At 36.7% G+C, this 19200-nt stretch overlaps 1 protein-coding gene across 2 annotated transcripts in view; it reads right to left on the bottom strand.

The window, feature by feature from the left end:
- Positions 1-19200, bottom strand: part of CCAR1 (cell division cycle and apoptosis regulator 1) — a 55030-nt gene that overhangs the window by 10372 nt on the left and 25458 nt on the right. For both annotated transcript variants that reach the window (XM_082673593.1, XM_082673592.1), the window contains exons 11-19: positions 18244-18469; positions 17540-17653; positions 16829-16995; positions 15884-16094; positions 14982-15065; positions 11660-11845; positions 6630-6821; positions 3377-3616; positions 2876-2987 (exon numbers count right to left, since the gene is read on the bottom strand). In XM_082673593.1, coding sequence (XP_082529719.1) covers positions 2876-2987; positions 3377-3616; positions 6630-6821; positions 11660-11845; positions 14982-15065; positions 15884-16094; positions 16829-16995; positions 17540-17653; positions 18244-18469 — 1532 coding nt within the window. The remainder of the gene's footprint in view (positions 1-2875; positions 2988-3376; positions 3617-6629; positions 6822-11659; positions 11846-14981; positions 15066-15883; positions 16095-16828; positions 16996-17539; positions 17654-18243; positions 18470-19200) is intronic.

The following is a 19200-nucleotide window of genomic DNA, read 5'->3' as shown; positions in this document are numbered from 1 at the left end:
TGGGTCTCTAGGAGAGTGTGCAGGCAGAAGGAACTGCCAATGCAAAGGTCTTAACACAGGAACATATATAATGGGTTCAAGGAGGTCCCAGTGACTGAGGTGCAATGAACAAGTGCAAAGAGTTGTAAGAGACAAAATTAAAGACTTGATATGGTAGGGTCTTACAGGTCATTGTAAACACTGTGGCTTTTTTCATAGAGTGAAATGGAGAACAACTGTAAGAATTTGAACAAATAAATGACTTAAATTATACAAAGGTTATTCTGGCAACTGTACTGAAAAGAGACTTTAGAGGAAGGGGATAGGCAGGGAAACCAGTATAAGGGGCTATTAAAATAATCCAGGCAAGAAACAACATGGGTTGGATTAAGGTTAGATCAGTGACGCTGCTGAGAAATGGTCTGATTCTGGTTATATTTTGAAGATAGAGGCAATATGACCTCTTGATAGACTGGAAATGGAATGTGACGAAAAGAGAGAGAGAGAGAGAGAGAGAGAGAGAGAGAGTCAAGGATGACTCCTAGATTTTAGCTTGAACAACTCTAAGGATGGGATTGCCATCAAAAGAGGTGGGGAAGGCAGAAGGTAGAGGATTTTTTTGTTTGTTTTCTTTATGGTGAAAAGGAAAAGCAGGAGTTCAGTTTTAGACATGTTTATCTTGAAATGTCAGATAACTTAAGTGGAGATGACAAACAGGCAGCTGATATAGAAGAATAAGAGAAGTCTGACTTGAGATATAAATTTGAGAACTGTCAGTACATGCAGATTGTACTTAAAGTTGGGAGAATGGAAGAGACCACCAACAAGGGAGTTATGTGGTAGAAAAGGAATAAAGAAGACAACTAAGGGATGAGAGCTAGGACATTCTGACATAAAATAATGAGAACACTGTTCAGTGATTTAACAAAAGCAGTGATAAAACAATACTGGGAGGATGGGGGAGAGAAAATGGGACTGTAAAAAAGGCTAATCTTGGTACTTCCCTGGTGGTGCTGCAGTTAAGAATCCTCCTGCCAACGTGGGGAGATGGGTTTGAGCCCTGGTCCGGGAAGATCCCACATGCCTCAGAGCAGCTAAGCCAGTGTGTCACAACTACTGAGCCTGCGCTCTAGAGCCCTCGAGCCACAACTACTGAGCCCACGTGCTGCAACTACTGAAGCCCACGTGCCTAGAGCCCACACTCCACAAAGTGGGAAGCCACCACAATGAGAAGCCCGTGCACCACAATGAAGAGTAGCCCCTCTCACCGCAACTAGAGAAAGCCTACGCGCAGCAACGAAGAACCAACACAGCCAAAAAAACCGAAAAAAGGGCTAATCTTCATTGAGCAGAGCAGGTAATGAAGATAAAATAAATACTGATATATGCATATTATATCACTGCTACTGAATTATTAGAACAATTAAGACTACACATTAGATGGCATCAATAGATGGTGTATGACATTATTGTTAATTTTCTTAGGGGTGATTATGGAATTGTGATTAAGAGAATGTATTTTCTTAGGCAAGTTGAATTCCTACTTTCAAATGGATCAGAAACATACACATGCAAACACACAGACAACACAAATAAGATAAAATATTAACTACTGAATCAACTGTGGGATATAGGGTATTCAATGCACTATTCTCTCAACTTCTTTTATGTCTGAATATTTTCATCAATTAGAAGAAAAATAAAATGCTGCCGTAGAAAGAAAAAATGTAGAGGCAAACCAAAAACACCTTAAGTAGTAATAATCCTCAAAGATATGTACTACCAAAACAAAAAAACTCTTATGATTTTGTCACCTCAAAAAAAAATTTGGGGGAGTTCCCTGGTGGCACAGTGGTTGAGAGTCCGCCTGCCGATGCAGGGGACACAGATTCGTGCCCCGGTCTGGGAAGATCCTGCATGCCACAGAGCGGCTGGGCCCGTGAGCCATGGCCGCTGAGCCTGCGCGTCTGGAGCCTGTGCTCCGCAGCAGGAGAGGCCACAGCAGTGAGAGGCCCGTGTACCGCAAAAAAAAAAAAAATTTTTTTGTTAAAAAGTCCCTGGGCTTCCCTAGTGGCACAGTGGTTGAGAATCTGCCTGCCAATGCAGGAAACACGGGTTCGAGCCCTGGTCTGGGAGGATCCCACATGCCACGGAGCAACTAGGCCCGTGAGCCACAACTACTGAGCCTGCACATCTGGAACTTGTGCTCCACAACAAGAGAGGCTGCGACAGGGAGAGGCCCGCGCACCGCGATGAAGAGTGGCCCCGGCTCGCCGCAACTAGAGAAAGCACACGTACAGAAATGAAGACCCAACACAGCCATAAATAAATAAATAAATAATAATAAAAAAAGTCCCAAATCTACATGGAAACTGACAGGTACTCAGTGGTACTCCATAAGTACTTTAGGGCTGGCATCTATGACTTGTAAAGTATTTTGAGTATCATTACTACTGGTAAGTTTGTTATTTAAAACATGGGTGATAGGTATACAGGTGCTTATTATTATTAGTCTTTAAACTCTATATGCTATATGTACTCTTTTGCTTGTATGACAGTCTTCATAATTAATTAGTTTTCTGAAGAAGATTATATTCTATGAAACAAGGAAGACTATTATACCTTTTCATGACACATTTTAACACCACGTTTGGGAAATTTTTTTTCCCTCAAGTTGAGTTACCATTAATTATATATGGAACATATGACAGTTAAAAATAACATTTCTTAAAACAATCCTCTCACCTAAAAATTAGTAAAACAATACTTAACATATTTTCACTAGAGAATATTTTACTGTTTCTAGTCTAAAAAATAATTATAGATTTCAGTGATACAAAGTCCCCAAACAAAAATTGTATTTTTCATCCTAAGGGAAAATAAATTGGAATCATACCATCTTCTTCATCCTCAGCTTCTTCTGCTTCCATTGGATCATATTCATCTTGATTATTATCTTCTTCAGTTTCATCATCATCTTTAGAATCATCTTTTCTTTTATCTTCTTTCTGTAATTTAAAATGTCTTAAAATTAAGCAAGATCTCACCAAACATCAAATGACTAAAAGAAAAACATTAAATTGACTAAATTTACTTGAAATAGTATCACATTATAAATATCTTGTAACAATAATATACTTTAAGAATAAACTACCATTCACAATGTACATAAATCAAACCATCATGCTATATACCTTAAAGAATAAAGTACCAGAAAACTAGTTATAGATGCTTATATAGGCTTAATTCAAAGACTTAAATTTCTAATAATACACTAAAAGTTTTTAGTTTGGCCTTTACATTTTACTATTCTGATGGAATTCATTGTTATGTGTTACACTCCAGAAGACTAATTAGAAACTAAACCCGGTTGCTGGTCCTGGAAATATTTACAGACCTTCCTTTCATCTCTATCTTCTTTTTTATCTTTATCATCGCCTGATTTTCTCCTTTTGGGTTTTGGCTCCTCAGTTTCATCATCTCTTTCTTCTTTTTTATCTTTTCTCTCATCTTTTTTGCTTTTCTTTTCCTTTTCTTTTTTATCCTCTTTCTCAGGAAGAGACAATAATGATTTGTATATTCTGACGCCAAAATCTCTTTGAAGCATTTCATTGAAAAGCTCTGCAAATAATGAAACCTATAAAAAGACAAACAGTAACCCAGCCAACTTTAATAGAAATATTGAACAAATCCAGCAAATCAGTAATTTATCAAATGATAATCTGTCACATCTGACAATTAATGTGCAGTAACAATAAAATTATAATAATTGATGTCAATGATGCTGAGTAGCCTCAAAATCCTCAAAAACTCTCCTGAAGATATAAATACTATGTTTGGTATACTTTGGGCCAAATATTACAAAAAATAATAACTGCATTACTTTATCATATACATTTATCATGAGGTGTACTCAACAAGTTTTTATGAAATGCCTACTATGTACCAGGGACTGTTCTTGGCACTGGGGATACAGCAGTGAAGAAAGCAGATAAAAATCCCAACTCTCATAAGCTAACAATCTAGTGGGACAAAGTGTGGAATAATCAAATCAACATTGAATTATAAGAAAAACAAGCAGGATAAGAGCACAGAGAGTAACAAGGGAGTGTAGCCAGAGATGGCCTTTTTGATCAAGTGACGTTTGAAAAGTGATGTGAGGGCAGCAAGGGGAATGAGCCATTAAATAGATACCCAGAAGAGCATTACACGCAGGGGAAACCAAATCAAACTCTTGAGTAGGGAGTAAGCATTATTACTATGCAAGGATCCAGGGATAATTAGCTTTAATATATTCATGAACCTAAAATTATATACTAAATATCCTATGTAAATATATCTTTTTTTCTTTCTTTCTTTTGGCCATGCCACATGGTTTGTAGGATATCTTAACTCCCCGACCAGGGATTGAACCTGGACCCAGGCAGTAAAAGCACTGAGTCCTAACCACTGGACTGCCAGGGAATTCCCTATGTAAATATATCTAAGGAAATTGCATTCAACAGATTAAAAGGGTCTAGAACTTGAAATAGTTACAACAGTTCTAAAATATGTAATTTTGGGCAATGTGTTCAGTATAATTGGTAAAACACTTCAATCAGACTATTTTCCTGATCAGAAAGAAATATACAATGTATTAAAACTATAATTGATCTTACAATCTATTTTTCTTTCATTCATGCCATCCTTATACATTTTAAATAAAAAGAAATCTATTATCAGTAAAATGACCATTAAGATGTTGAGAATTCTTTTCTCTTAATCATTAATGTAAAAATTAAATAAAATCTCCATTTGTGTAAGTAAATAGCAAGAGTCACATATTTTTCTTAGACTTTTCTATCTCTATTACTCAAATAAAAAGCAATTAAGGGACTTCCTTGGTGGTGCAGTGGTTAAGAATCCACCTGCCAATGCAGGGGACAAGGGTTCGATCCCAGGTCCGGGAAGATCCCACATGCCGCGGAGCAACCAAGCCTGTGCACCACAACTACTGAGCCTGCGCTCTAGAGCCCGCAAGCCACAACTACTGAGCTCACGTGCCACAACTACTGAAGCCCGTGCGCCTAGAGCCTGTGCTCCGCAACAAGAGAAGCCCCCGCTCGCCACAACTAGAGAAAGCCCATGTGCACCAATGAAAACCCAATGCAGCCAAAAATAAATAAATAATCAAAAAACAAACAAACAAAAAAGCAATTAAAACGTGTTAGCTTGGAAGAAACCTAGAGAAGTAACTAGAAGATAAGTATTAATTCTACATCTCTTTTCATCTACAAGCAGTGAAAGACAAAGATACACCTAGCATTAAAATTAAATCAGTCAAAAATTTATTTATTATTGATATACGGTTTTTCTTAGTAATAATTTCTTTTAAATTCATATACCAAAATGACTTACATTCTAATGATAGATTAAAAGGAAACTAACCAAGGGGGTATGTTAGGTGGAGAGGAAGAAAAATAAAGGATCATTCTGCTAGCAGAGGGCTGTTCCTAAATCACCTTGTTTCCACCGAACAGCATTAATTTGGCATCCTCTTACAGCATCCGTTAGGTATACAGTATATACTTTTTAAGCAGTAATACCAAAGACTATTTTTGTTCATTTATTTACTTCTTGAATGATTACTACATGATAGGCACTGTTAAGAGTTAAATTTATGGCAATTGGTAATAAAAATAAAATCACATTGTATATAATGTTTAAGGTCACTGGCTTACCAGAATTATCAATGTTTCAAAAAATATAAATATGTTAATATTGTAACATAGTTTATTCCAAGACCAATAAACATGAATTTCATGTTTATTAATTGCCTCAGTAGTCCTCTGTATTTGTTTGCAAATGTCTCTAGTCTAAGCACTTCATTTTTATCTTACCAATGCCTCCTGGGTCAAGTAGGTATGATTGATTTTTACAATATAATTTATCAAATAACACAATGTGAGACATGTTGATAAGATACAATAATTGAACACAATTATAATTTTGTACAGGCTATTTACAAAACTGATATTTGGGGATATTTTACATTGTTTTGTTTAAAGAATGACGCAATCACTTACTTAGGGATGAAAGTGCATTTCAACTGTTTTGAAAAATGACATGAACTGTTTGTTGTAAAGCTATTCTAAAGTAATGGTACAAAGAAACAGATTCATGTTGAAAATATAAACATCAATTATTTTATCTTACACCTAAATCAATCACAAGTAAAAGTTTCAATCCCACTAAATGGTATTTTAATTCTAGAGTAAATAATAAAGTGCTACCACATTCCCAAGAGAAGCAATTAGAGATTATTGTATCGTATGTCTCCCAATATCCTGATAAAAGAACACACCACTACACCACTACCTGTGATGTAGTCTTGGGAAAAAAAATAATTGAACCTGAACCGGATTGAGACTTTAGGTCCAAATATCAATTTATGGGAAATAGAGAGGCCAGAAGAACATTTAAACCATATCACAGGAATGCAATAAGCAAAAGTGAGTCTGTAGCGAACATCATCTGGTTGTTCTTTCCCCAAAAAATACACTGTAAGGAAAATACAAAAACAGTGAAAGAGGCACTCAAAAGAGATTTAAGAGCTATATTAACCAACGTGTGAACTTTATTTGGATCCCAATTCAAACTTAAAACATTACCTCAAATGAATGTTCTTTATTATCCTCTAATCTGTAGTCCAAAAGAACACTCAAAGACATGATGCTACAATCAAACTTGCCACTTTTTGCAGCCCAGTTTGGATGTACAACAATGGCTGGCTCATCAGGCAAAATATATCTTCTTTCCCGACGCTGGCGTTCTAGTTCCTCTTGACGTTTTCTTTCTTCTTCCTACATATTTGAAATTTTAAGTAATGGTTAAACCTGCATGTACAGTATGTATACATACCAAATGTATACCATATGTAAAGAAAAAGGGCAAATTTCTATGACTCCTTACGATGATAATACCAACCTTAAGGGCTAAGAAGGGAGCAAAGTTCAAATTTAATAAAGAGGACAGCAGCTTTTATGGCTCTTAATTCTCTTTCTTTTCAATTTCCCAGCATAAGAAATTGCCTTCTAAAGAGGAAAAAACCTGACAAACCTATATTAACATCATATAAATCAGGAGATTCTGGGAAAACAGTGGTGGTAACATAGTTTGTGGGTCTACCTGAATCCTCACATTTAAAAAGAGACAGAATAATCTAGATACCAAAACCAAAATCCATGTATATGCACAACAAAACGAGGTGATAAGGTATCCCCACAAACCCCAATATACAAGTGAGCAGACCCCAACATCTATGTGTTACTGACATCTGTGTGTGGGGGGAAGCAGAAGGAAGCAACGAGGTTGCCTGTTGGATCCAAGAACAGGAAAACCATAAAATAATCAGGCAATGGAAAGCACAGCAGGTAAATTTAAGAATAGCAGCTAAAAATAGGAATAGGTGAGTAAGGGTATACAAGGGGTCAGTGTTAAGATCTAAAAGGGCCCAGACATTCTAGCCCTACCTATGAACTTGCAAAGCTGATTTACCAGGGCATCCTTCCAGCACAGGGCCCCACAACGAGGAGAAACTTCTGAGAACAAAATCAATAGTGAGCCGGACAGGGACAACAGAGACAAGGGAGGAGAAGGTCCAGATAAAAAGTGATAGAGGGCAATAAAGATCGAAATCTCAGCAAGCCACCATATTTTTTGACAGAACAAGAAAATAACAGAACACAGGGCTCTGTGAAGTTAGAAAAGCTATCTGAAGCAATCTCCTAATAAACTTTAGGCAAACTACATTCACATAAACACGAGCAGTAGAAAAGTACTGAGGTCAAATCCCAAAGTTATTATTAGAAAAAAAAAAGAACAAGGAGCAGAATCACATCTCTGGCAGACAATGAAAGTGGGCCAGAAAGCCATGGCCAAAAGGCAGATAAAAATCTTAACTTACTATTTTAAAGTGTGCTAAAAGACATTAAGAAAATGTTACAGGGACTTCCCTGGTGGCAAAGTGGTTAAGACCCTGTGCTCCCAATGAAGGGGGCCTGCATTTGATCCCTGGTAAGGGAACTAGATCCCACATGCAGGCCACAACTAAGAGTTCACATGCCACAACTAAGGAGCCGGCGAGCCGCAACTAAGGAGCCTGCCTGCCACAATTAAGAACTGACACAACCAAATAAATAAATATTAAAAAAAGGAAAAGAAAATGTTACAAGATATGAAAGAACAACATGAATAAGAATTTTAGAAGTAGAAAATGAGGTGACAGGGACTTCCCTGGTGGTCCAGTGGTTATGACTTTGCCTTCCAATGCAGGGAGTTCAGGTTTGATGCCTGGTCAGGGAGCTAAGATCCCACATGCCTTGCAGCCAAAAAACCAAAACATCAAAAAAAAAAAAAAAAAAAACAGAAGCAATATTATAATAAATTCAATAAAGACTTTAAAAATGGTCCAGGGCTTCCCTGGTGGTGCAGTGGTTAAGAATCCGCCTGCCAATGCAGGGGACACGGGTTCGAGCCCTGGTCCGGGAAGATCCCACATGCTGCGGAGCAACTAAGCCCGTACGCCACAACTACTGAGCCTGCACTCTAGAGCCTGCGAGCCACAACTACTGAGCCCGCACGCCTAGAGCCTGTGCTCCACAACAAGCCCCCGCTCGCCGCAACTAGAGAAAGCCCGTGCGCAGCAACGAAGACCCAATGCAGCCATAAATAAATAAATATATACATTAAAAAAAAAAAAGGGTCCATATCTAAAAAAAACAAAAAGAAAATGAGGTGACAGAATTTAGGGAACAATCAGAAAAGATAGTTTCAGAAATTTAAAAATAAACTAGAAGGAATAAAAAAGAAAATAAACTCAAGAGATAATGCCTTAAAAGAACAGAAGGTAGTGTGGAAATCTTAAAAATCAAAAAGAAATGAAAAGTATTCAAGAAAAAGTAACCAATGTTGAGGAAGCAAAAAAGGTCAATACAAGACATCAGAATTCCTTAAAGAAAACAAAAGCAAGGGAACAAAACAAATAAAAAACTATTACTGTGGGAGGGAAGGAGACACAAGAGGGAAGAGATATGGGAACATATGTATATGTATAAATGATTCACTTTGTTATAAAGCAGAAACTAGCACACCATTGTAAAGCAATTATATTCCAATAAAGATGTAAAAAAAACCCAAAAAAACGATTACTGGACTTCCCTGGTAGCACAGTGGGTAAGAATCCGCCTGCCAATGCAGGGGACATGGGTTACAGCCCTGTTCCAGGAAGATCTCACATGCCGCGGAGCAACTAAGCCCGTGTGCCACAACTACTGAGCCTGCACTCTAGAGCCCACGAGCCACAGCTACCAAGCCCGTGTGCCACAACTACTGAAGCCTGTGCACCTAGAGCCCGTGCTCCGCAACAAGAGAAGCCACCGCAATGAGAGGCCCGCGCACCGCAATAAGAGTAGCCCCTGCTCACTGCAACTAGAGAAGGCCCTCAAGCAGCAACGAAGACCCAACACAGCCAAAAAAAAGAAATAAAATAAAAACAAACAGGTAACCACCTGAAGATGGCAGGGAATCAATGCATTTTCATGAAAGCTGGATAAACAAACAAACAAAAATAGTGCTTGATTTAGCAGCACACACACACACAAATATTTTTTGGCCGCACCATGTGGTATGTGGGATCTTAGTTCCCCAACCAGGGATTGAACCCATGCCCCCTGCAGTGGAAGCACAGAGTCTTAACCACTGGACCACCAAGGAAGTCCTAATATTCTGTATTTTAAAAAGAAAGAAAGAGAAGAATCAAGTATTGATCCTGCCTTCTTCTATATGAATTTACCAAAAGGCAAACCTGTACCACCTGGGTAACCAAACAGCAGATGAGGGGAATAGGTGAACACAGAATAAGAATTATGATATCACCATTTTTGAACCCCAATAAATCAATGGATCTAGGATTTGAGCACCAAAGGCCACTAACATCAAAAAGTGAAAATCAACTCTTTGCCTTCTTTTTCTGCTCTTCCTGTCCTGAACAATTCAGTTCTAAAGCAATTCCTACAAGCAAAGCAGGTGTCTATACAGGGGATGGAGGCTGTGAGGAAGGAGTGCTACAATGGCCCAGAGCAGATGAGCTGCCCAGTTACCAGGAATTGAAACCCAAATGAAGCAAGGAGGGTATCCATACAGAGAAAGCACAGGGCAGGGAATGAGAGCAGAGTGAGGATATTCAAATTGGAGAGGGAGTGTGATGGACAACTGAGAAAGTAAGCAAATATATTAAGTATAATAGAAGGTATGTTTCTCATTATTGGAGAAAGGAGTTAAGATACATGGAAAGAGAGAAAACCAGAATGAACTCTGTGATGCTGGAGTAGAATTGGAGATATTAGTACAAACTTATGACTTTATTGTAGTAAATATGATGTACCATCCTTCACTAAAAGATACCAGGACTTGCTGGGGAAATGGCTGATTTCAGTAATAGGGCAGGGATAGTACACGGTGAGACTAAAACACTGTATTGTGCTGCAAAATAAGAAAGTTCTCAGAAAATGACAAGAACATTTCCAAGAACACAGAAGACAACTTGAAAGGCCTCCTGCTGGCCAACTCTGAGACAATTTCACTATAAAAATAAATATAACTTATATAGTAAAATAAGAAATCATGCATCTCTTCAGAACAAGGTAATTTTCCTACATAATTACAAAATCATTATCACATCCAAGAAATTTAACAGTTCCTCATTATCTAATATCACATCCATAATCAAATTTCTCCAATTACCCCAAAAATACTCTTTATGGCTTTTTCCCCCTCTATCCGGGATCCAGTCAAGTTTCGCTCAGTGCATTCAGTTGTCATGTCTTGTTAACCTTCTGTAATCTAAACCATTTTTCTTCCTTCATTACATGGACATTTTTTGAAAGTTCAGACAAGCTGCTTTGTAGAATTTCGTACATTCTAAATTTATATGTTTTCTTACAATTAGATTAAGGTAAAACATTTTCGGCAGGAATACTTCATAAATAATGACGTATACTTCACAATGCATTCCATCGGGAAACACATAATGTCAGTTTATCCAATTACTGGTGTTGTAACACACTTCTGTTATCCCCATGTTTCAAATTCAGAAAACATCCATAAGTTACTCTTCTGGGCATAAGACTGAGGCATAAATGGGAGTGAATAAACAGCCTCTGAGTCTTAAGGACTGAAATGCAATCAAACGCACAGCTTTAAAGCAGCACAATTCTCACAGAAGCACTTCACTAGAACTCCATCTCTGAACTTCGTGGCTTTGTCCACCAAATTTCATTTCATTTTTTATATCTAAAACATTATTATTCATTTTTAAGAGGGAGGAATAAAATACGTGACTTGGAAATCACTCAACTGTGTCTCAAGTGGAGAATGAATAAACAAACTGTGATACACTGATACTATGAATACTATTCAGAAATGTAAAGGAACAAACTATAGAAACACAATAAAATGGGTGAATCTCTAATGCGTCATGCTAAGTTAAAGAGGTCAGACTAAAAAGGTTATGTAATTCCATTTACATGATATATTGGAAAAGGCAAACTACAGGAAAACACATCAGTGGCTTCCAGCGGCTGAAGGGGTGGGAGAAGAAAATGCTTACAAAGGGGTACAGGGTATTTTTAGGAGTATATACCTCTTTATCATCTTCAGATTTCCTATCATCCTCCTCTTCCTCTTCTTTCTCAGATTTCTCTAATTCCTTTTGTTCTTCTTTTTGCTCTTCTACTTTAAGCTGTTTTGTCAATCGGGCTATTAACTGGGATTTTAACCCTTTGGAACTAAGAGCTCGACTTTCTAATTCTTTTCGGAGATCATTTACCTAAATATACACACCATAAAAACACAGAAAAAGAAAACAGGATAGTGAAATAGGGAACTGCAATGATCTTCTGTATGGTTTTTTTTTAAATTTTGGTGAAAGGGACAGTTGTACAGCTCATAAAAAGGTTTGTGAAAATGCAAACCGACAGAGTATTTTTTGAAAATAATTTGCAACATGTTTTAAGATGCTTTGAAGAAGTTAATGCTCTTTGACCCAGAAATTCTAATTTCTGGGAATTTACCCTAAGGAAATAACCTAAACACAAGAAAGAAACTTTTTATATGGATACATTCCTTGTCATAATCCCTTCCTCCAAAAAAGTGAAGAATCTAAATATCCAATAAAAGGGTAATACCAAAGAAAAAAAAGCAGTACATCAACTAAATGGAACAGTATAGAACATTTAAAAATAATTACATGTGAAACTCTATTATTAATTGAAAAGGAGACAGCAACTTTTTTACACAACATGATTAGAACCAAACAACCAACCAACCAACCAGCTTGTACCCAGAAAATATAATGGAAAATAATACATAGAATTTTTTTTAACATCTTTATTGGAGTATAATTGCTTTACAATGGTGTGTTAGTTTCTGCTTTATAACAAAGTGAATCAGTTATACATATACATATGCTCCCATATCTCTTCCCTCTTGTGTCTCCCTCCCTCCCACCCTCCCTATCCCACCCCTCCAGGCGGTCACAAAGCACCGAGCTGATCTCTCTGTGCTAAGGGGGTGCTTCCCACTAGCTATCTACCTTACGTTTGGTAGTGTATATATGTCCATGCCTCTCTCTCGCTTTGTCACACCTTACCCTTCCCCCTCCCCATATCCTGAAGTCCATTCTCTAGTAGGTCTAGTAGGACACAGTCTTTATTCCTGTCTTACCCCTAGGTTCTTCATGACAGTTTTGTTTTTTCTTAAATTCCAAATATAAATGCACAGAATTTTAAAGAAAAGCTGTGTTTGAATGAAAGGCTTGAGAAATTTTTTTTCTTCAATTTTTTATGCATACACCAATTTTTAAAATAAGCATGCCTTATCTTTATAATCAAAAGTAATACAAGTTTTCATCAAAAAACCTACAAACAGTAAATGCTGGAGAGGGTGTGAAGAAAAGGGAACCCTCTCGCATTGTGGGTGGGAATGTAAATTGATACAGCCACTATGGAGAACAGTATGGAGGTTCCTTAAAAAACTAAAAACAGAACTACCATATGACCCAGCAATCCCACTACTGGGCATATACCCTGAGAAAACCATAATTCAAAAGAAGTCATGTACCACAATGTTCACTGCAGCAGTATTTACAATACCCAGTACATGGAAGCAAACTAAGTGTCCATCGACAGATGAATGGATAAAGAAGATGTGGCACATATATATATAATGGAATATTATACAGCCATAAAAAGAAACAAAATTGAGTTATTTGTAGTGAGGTGGATGGACCTAGAGTCTGTCACACAGAGTGAAGTAAGTCAGAAAGAGAAAAACAAATACCGTACGCTAACACATATATATGGAATCTAAAAAAAAAGGTTCTGATGAACCTAGGGGCAGGACAGCAATAAAAATGCAGACGTAGAGAATGGACTTGAGGACATGGGGAGGGAGAAGGGTAAGCTGGGACGAAGTGAGAGTAGCATTGACATATATACACTACCAAATGTAAAATAGACAGCTAGTGGGAAGCAGCTGCATTGCATGGGGAGATCAATTCGGTGCTTTGTGACCACCTAGAGGGGTGGGATAGGTAGATCCAAGAGGGAGGGGATATTGGGATATATGTATATGTATAACTGATTCACTTTGTTATACAGCAGAAACTAACACAACATTGTAAAGCAATTATACTCCAACAAAGATGTTAAAAAAGAAAAAAAAATTTCTCGCGATAATATGGGTAATTTGTCATCTTGTTTACTAAAATTTTTCTTTATTAAGGGAGAGATACTGAAAATCATCCCAATTTTATTGGAAATGTGCTTTACAAATAATAAATGTCTATTCATAAAAAGAAGAAAAGGAATACAAACTTTAAAATAAGAAACAATAGCAGAGCCATCAGTTTGACAAAAAGTCCTTGGAGTGCAGGCTTAATCTAACTTTCTGAATCTATAGCACTCTATATGAAACCTGATGTTGAGGGAAAATAACTTGGCATAGGGTAAGAAGAGCACATTCTTATGATACACATTCTCTACTAAAAAGGCAATGTTGGGCTTCCCTGGTGGCGCAGTGGTTGACAGTCCGCCTGCCGATGCAGGGGACACGGGTTCGTGCCCGGGTCCAGGAAGATCCCACATGCCGCGGAGCGGCTGGGCCCGTGAGCCATGGCCGCTGAGCCTGCGCGTCCGGAGCCTGTGCTCCGAAACGGGAGAGGCCACAACAGTGAGAGGCCCGCGTACCGCAAAAAACAAACAAACAAAGCAATGCTGGTTTAAAAACTAGACTTTCATAAAAAAGAAAAAAACCTGTATTTTGCTGAGGACAGAAGTTAATAAAAAGGTCAGCTTTTATGTGTTAAACAGGAAGTTGCAAAAGCAAGCCAGCTTCTGATCTTCTGATCTATGTAGAATTTATGTACGTAGAATCTATGGATCTACATTCACAATATAGGCCCAGAGATGCAAAACTGCAAAAAGATAATAGGTCCAAAGACGATGGGGAGCAAAAACAAACTAGTATGATGGGTTAATCAAAGATTTTCAAAAAAGTCTCTTAAATTATCTTCTTCCTATTTCAGATGTATATCAATCCACATTTTATTTTTAAATTTTATTTAAAAACTGCATAATCTTTTTCCTATGTTTCATTCCTTCTGCTTGAATTTAAGTTAATTAAGTGCAGAAATTCCACCTCTTGCTTAGTTCCCAAAGCAAAAAGCAAATATTGCTCATACTATAGGCACATGTATATTACATTCGACAGTGGCTGAACTGATGTATGAAGTCACCTTTTATTTAATTTTGACACACACACACACACACAAAAACAACGAAGAATATTTATAGAAAACCAGTGGACTTCATTTCTAATGGCTTATATCTGAAAAACTACTGTCCACAACATCCTCTATTCCTGTTCAGAGATTTCAAATTAAATACCATTACTTTCAAAGTTACCTTCATTGTCTTCGGGTCAAGTTTAGACCAATGGGTAGGAGTGGAAATTTCTTTAGCTTCACCATCATCCTTCTCTTCTTCATCCTGATATACAAAGTAAAGAACAGAATTACTATTCTGAAACCTTAAAATAAAGGTAATTTACTTTTAAAAGTCTGTTGCTGATCTGTGCAAGGTCACAAATGTTTCAGATTGTCTTCTCCTAAAGTTATTATTTAGGCAAGTCCACGTACATACATTCTACCACTTTTAACTGATCACAAAGACACTCATCAGCCAATCAAAGCCAGATCTGTGAAACACAAAAGGGTGATAAATTACAACACAAAGGATATCAGGGATGCACAAACACTGCCGATCTCCACTAACCAAACAGTGTGTGATCTTGCCCCAATTTTCAAGCCACCCAAAGTTAAGACTGATTTAGTCAGACCTTTCAAATGTACCAAAGACGATGCCACATAGCCTGAAATTTCAAATCTCTCAGACTTGTGGTTGTCCAATTTCAAATATCCATGACTAGAACTGATGACCGTGAAAGAGAAAATTTTTTAAATTTTAGAAAATGGCAAAATGTTTAAAATGGCTTAATACTGAATCTTGCTCAACAACTGGTCCCAGATTCCAGCAACTAGACCTATGATAAAAACAAAATTCTGTGCAATTTAAGCACAACTTATTTTCCTTTGAGGTCTCAGCACTCTTAAAGTTAGCATAATAGACAGATTTTTTTTTTAAGAGAAAAGAACATACAACTATACTGCTGAAAGCTGGATTACCAGTCGCTGTTACCAGTTATGTTCCTCCATGTGTGTTTGTTATGTAGTGTGTGGTGTGCATTTGTGCCTGTGTTCCTGTGCCTGTGAGAAGCGGAAATAGAAAAAGGGATTAGCGTTCAGTGCCTGTTCTCCATCAGCCTCCTTGCGTTCACCCTGAAGCTTCTCGACCAGCTGCTGCTTGTATCCTCGGGAGAGGGTTTCCCACTCTGAGCGGGTGGGAAGGCAATGCCAAACATCCGGGAAAAATAAAACCACTGTCTCCACATGAGCTGGAACTGTACGCCCCTTGTGGGTCTCCTCAGGGCGATGGTAGCGAATCTCTGCAAAACGGTACCTGTTGCAAGGGAAGAAGCATGTTGGAAAAAAAATTCTAAAATACATTTTAAAGACCCTAGTTCACTTGTAGCACATCAAGTAAAGAAATTTTGCTGCAAGAACTTGAGGTTGGTCTAAAGAAAAAAAAATTATAGAAGCCATAGTTCCTCTTTTGGTACATTTGTACAATATTTTATGGTTAAAAGAAGAATATGTTCCCCAAGGCATTTTCAAAGTTTGATTACAGAGCTACCCATATTTTAGAGAATACCTGAAGAAGCTGGATAGCTGTTCAGATTTCATGTGCTAAAAAAAGAATATTCTCAATTAAGTCACAAGAAATATACTAAAATACACAGGACAAATAAGCCTCAAGAGAAAATATGGCTGAACAAAAATAATCAGCAACTACATCATTTTATAACAAAAGAATTATAATGAAATGAAGTTCTCTCTTGACGATCTTCTCCAGCTATGCATGAAATGAAAAATATTTTCAACATACATCCAACTTCCAAAGTTCAGCATAACAAAACATTAAAAATTTCAGTTTATTTTGATTAGTTCTTAATCCTTTTTCCCCCAAACATTTTTGGCACCAAATAAACTTTTGCTAAAATTAGTATTTTCCTTTGAGATTACCTGCATGATCAAGATTGCTAAAATAAGGGGTGGGGGAGAAGGCTGATAGACAAGAACATCTATATAACTATTAGAAAAACATTTCTAATCAAGAAATGAATTGGTACTTACCATTGTGTGCATACACTTAGATCAATGCCTGTCAGAGCCTTACAACAACGAATAGCAGTCTTAATCAACACAGAGGGGTCTTTTTCTGGGTCTGGTCCATCCAACGAAGGAGACCAGTGGCCTCCAATGGCCATGGCTTCATCCTTGCCTTTCATGCCCACTAAAAACTAATTTAAAACAAAGAATCATTTACATATATTATGCAACTTGTCAAATTACAAATGAAATACTGGAAAAGTAAAGGAACAAACCTTTCTAATATCATTTTTACTACCTCGGGTATCTGTCAGTCAAGGAAGAGTTCAGTTCATCGTGTTCCACACTGCATTTCAGCAATGGAATAGGATTTATACATCATAACTCATCCTTCTAAAATATTTCCTCAGATAAAAAGTTCTTTTAAAGAAACAAGCTATAATTCAAAGTTTAAGAGCATCCTGATACACTAAACCCATTATCACTAAGATTTTACTATGCTTCAAATATAAAACATCAAAACGACAGTTGAACTAGTGACATACAAATAAGATATAGCCGTTAATCTGCAATGAGAAAAACATCTACATCATTGAGTGCCATAACTATATTAAAATTAGATATAAAACAAATCAACAAAATTTAAATGGTAGTATTTTTAAATTCTATATATACACAGTTAGAACTAAGCAAAGCAAATATACACCTAAAGTTAAAATAAATGTTTCACTTTACCTTAACAAGTCTAGCAGGATGTTGAAATCCATCCCGAAGTTCTTGTGGGTCTTCAGCAAGAGCACATGACTTATGATACAAATCTTCCATACTAGGGCTAGCCATCAGCATTACCTATTATAGTCAAATAATTCAATCCTGTCAAAAGTCTAAAGTAATGTAAAAAAATGAGAAGCACTACTAATTATCCTTACATAATAGATATCTGAAGTTTTTTATAAAAATGGAAAGTAAAACACTATAGCAGAAATGGTATTAGATACCTTATAATTACATAGTTTTTAACTTTTCAAGGAATGCTTTTTGATCAATGTTTTTCGAATAGCAGAAAACTACTGACCATAAACAATGTACTGAATGTTACCCTGAAGACTCACATATAGTGCATTCACCCAACATTACATTTTTATCTGGGGCTACCAGAAGTCATAGAACATTCCAAAAAGCTCAATAAAATGAACTTCATCTTCACATTTTTATAAGGTTCAAAATGTTAAAGCAATAACAATATTTTTACAGCTCAAGAGTAAAGGCAAAAAGAGATTAAATTACTTAAATAACCAAAACAGAATCTGGGAGACAAGAAGAAAACACAGGCATTCAGATCTTAAATGTAATAACCACTTTCTGAAGATTAATTCCACATACATTCTTAATATGAATAACTACTCAGAAATTTTAGCTGTGTATCACAGAATACAAACCTTTGCACTGTATAAGTGATCAGCATCTGGTGGATCAAGAATGGCCATATTTTTCTCTAAGGACTCTACTTCTCTGTGCATTACATAAAAATTGCAGTAATTTCCCAGCTGAAATGGTCTTGACAAAGGGAAAGCATCCACCCATGTAAACTGAGCATCAAAAAAGTCACTAGGTATATATAAATTCTGATAACGGCGCCTTAGTTCCATCATGTCACAACTAGGACTGAAAAACAGACATAAGGAGTGAATAAAGAGCCTTAACACCAAATACTATGCAAAGATTCATTCAATTCTAAAGCTAAATATATAATCTGATACAGTTAACAGCCAGCTGAAAATGAACAGTCACTGTTAATGAATGAGCTATAGATTTACATAGAAGTACATGAAAATGTCATTTTCAAATATGTTTACTTACAGCTTTGAATAAATAACTAGTATCTACGTGTTACCGTTATTTCATTTTTTGTGTGTAGCTTAAAATTCATTTAGACAAGACCCTTTGAAATAACTTCAAGCTCCAGAAAAGATCTGAACAAAAGCAATTCTGCCTCAGTTGAAGCTGCATTTTTGAGAAAATTATGATTCATATAAAATGGACATAAAAAAGGAGTAAGAGTGGTACCAATTAGTATGAGTGCTCCTCAATCAGGTTTATACAGTGTCGGAAAAAATACAACCTTTATTCTACAGTAAGATCCCAGATCAGGCATAGTTAATTTAAAATTAAATATAAAAGTCTATATGAAAACAAAATCCAAACGTTTTTTGGATTATCCACATCTCCATACCTCTCTATCTAATGATTAAGATCCATACCTGATTATTTACTATGTAAAGAGAGGATAAGTTTCTTGTCTTTTAAATCTGGCATAATGAATTTTTGTTTTTAAAGGACGATTTACTTTTTCCTAAGAAACAGAGCTTTTAAAGGAGAGAAACTCAAAAGTAAAT

The sequence above is a fragment of the Grampus griseus genome (genome assembly GCF_964374135.1).
Source record: "Grampus griseus genome assembly, chromosome: 16".
NCBI lineage: Eukaryota > Metazoa > Chordata > Mammalia > Artiodactyla > Delphinidae > Grampus > Grampus griseus.
This window is presented reverse-complemented; position numbering and strand designations above follow the sequence as displayed.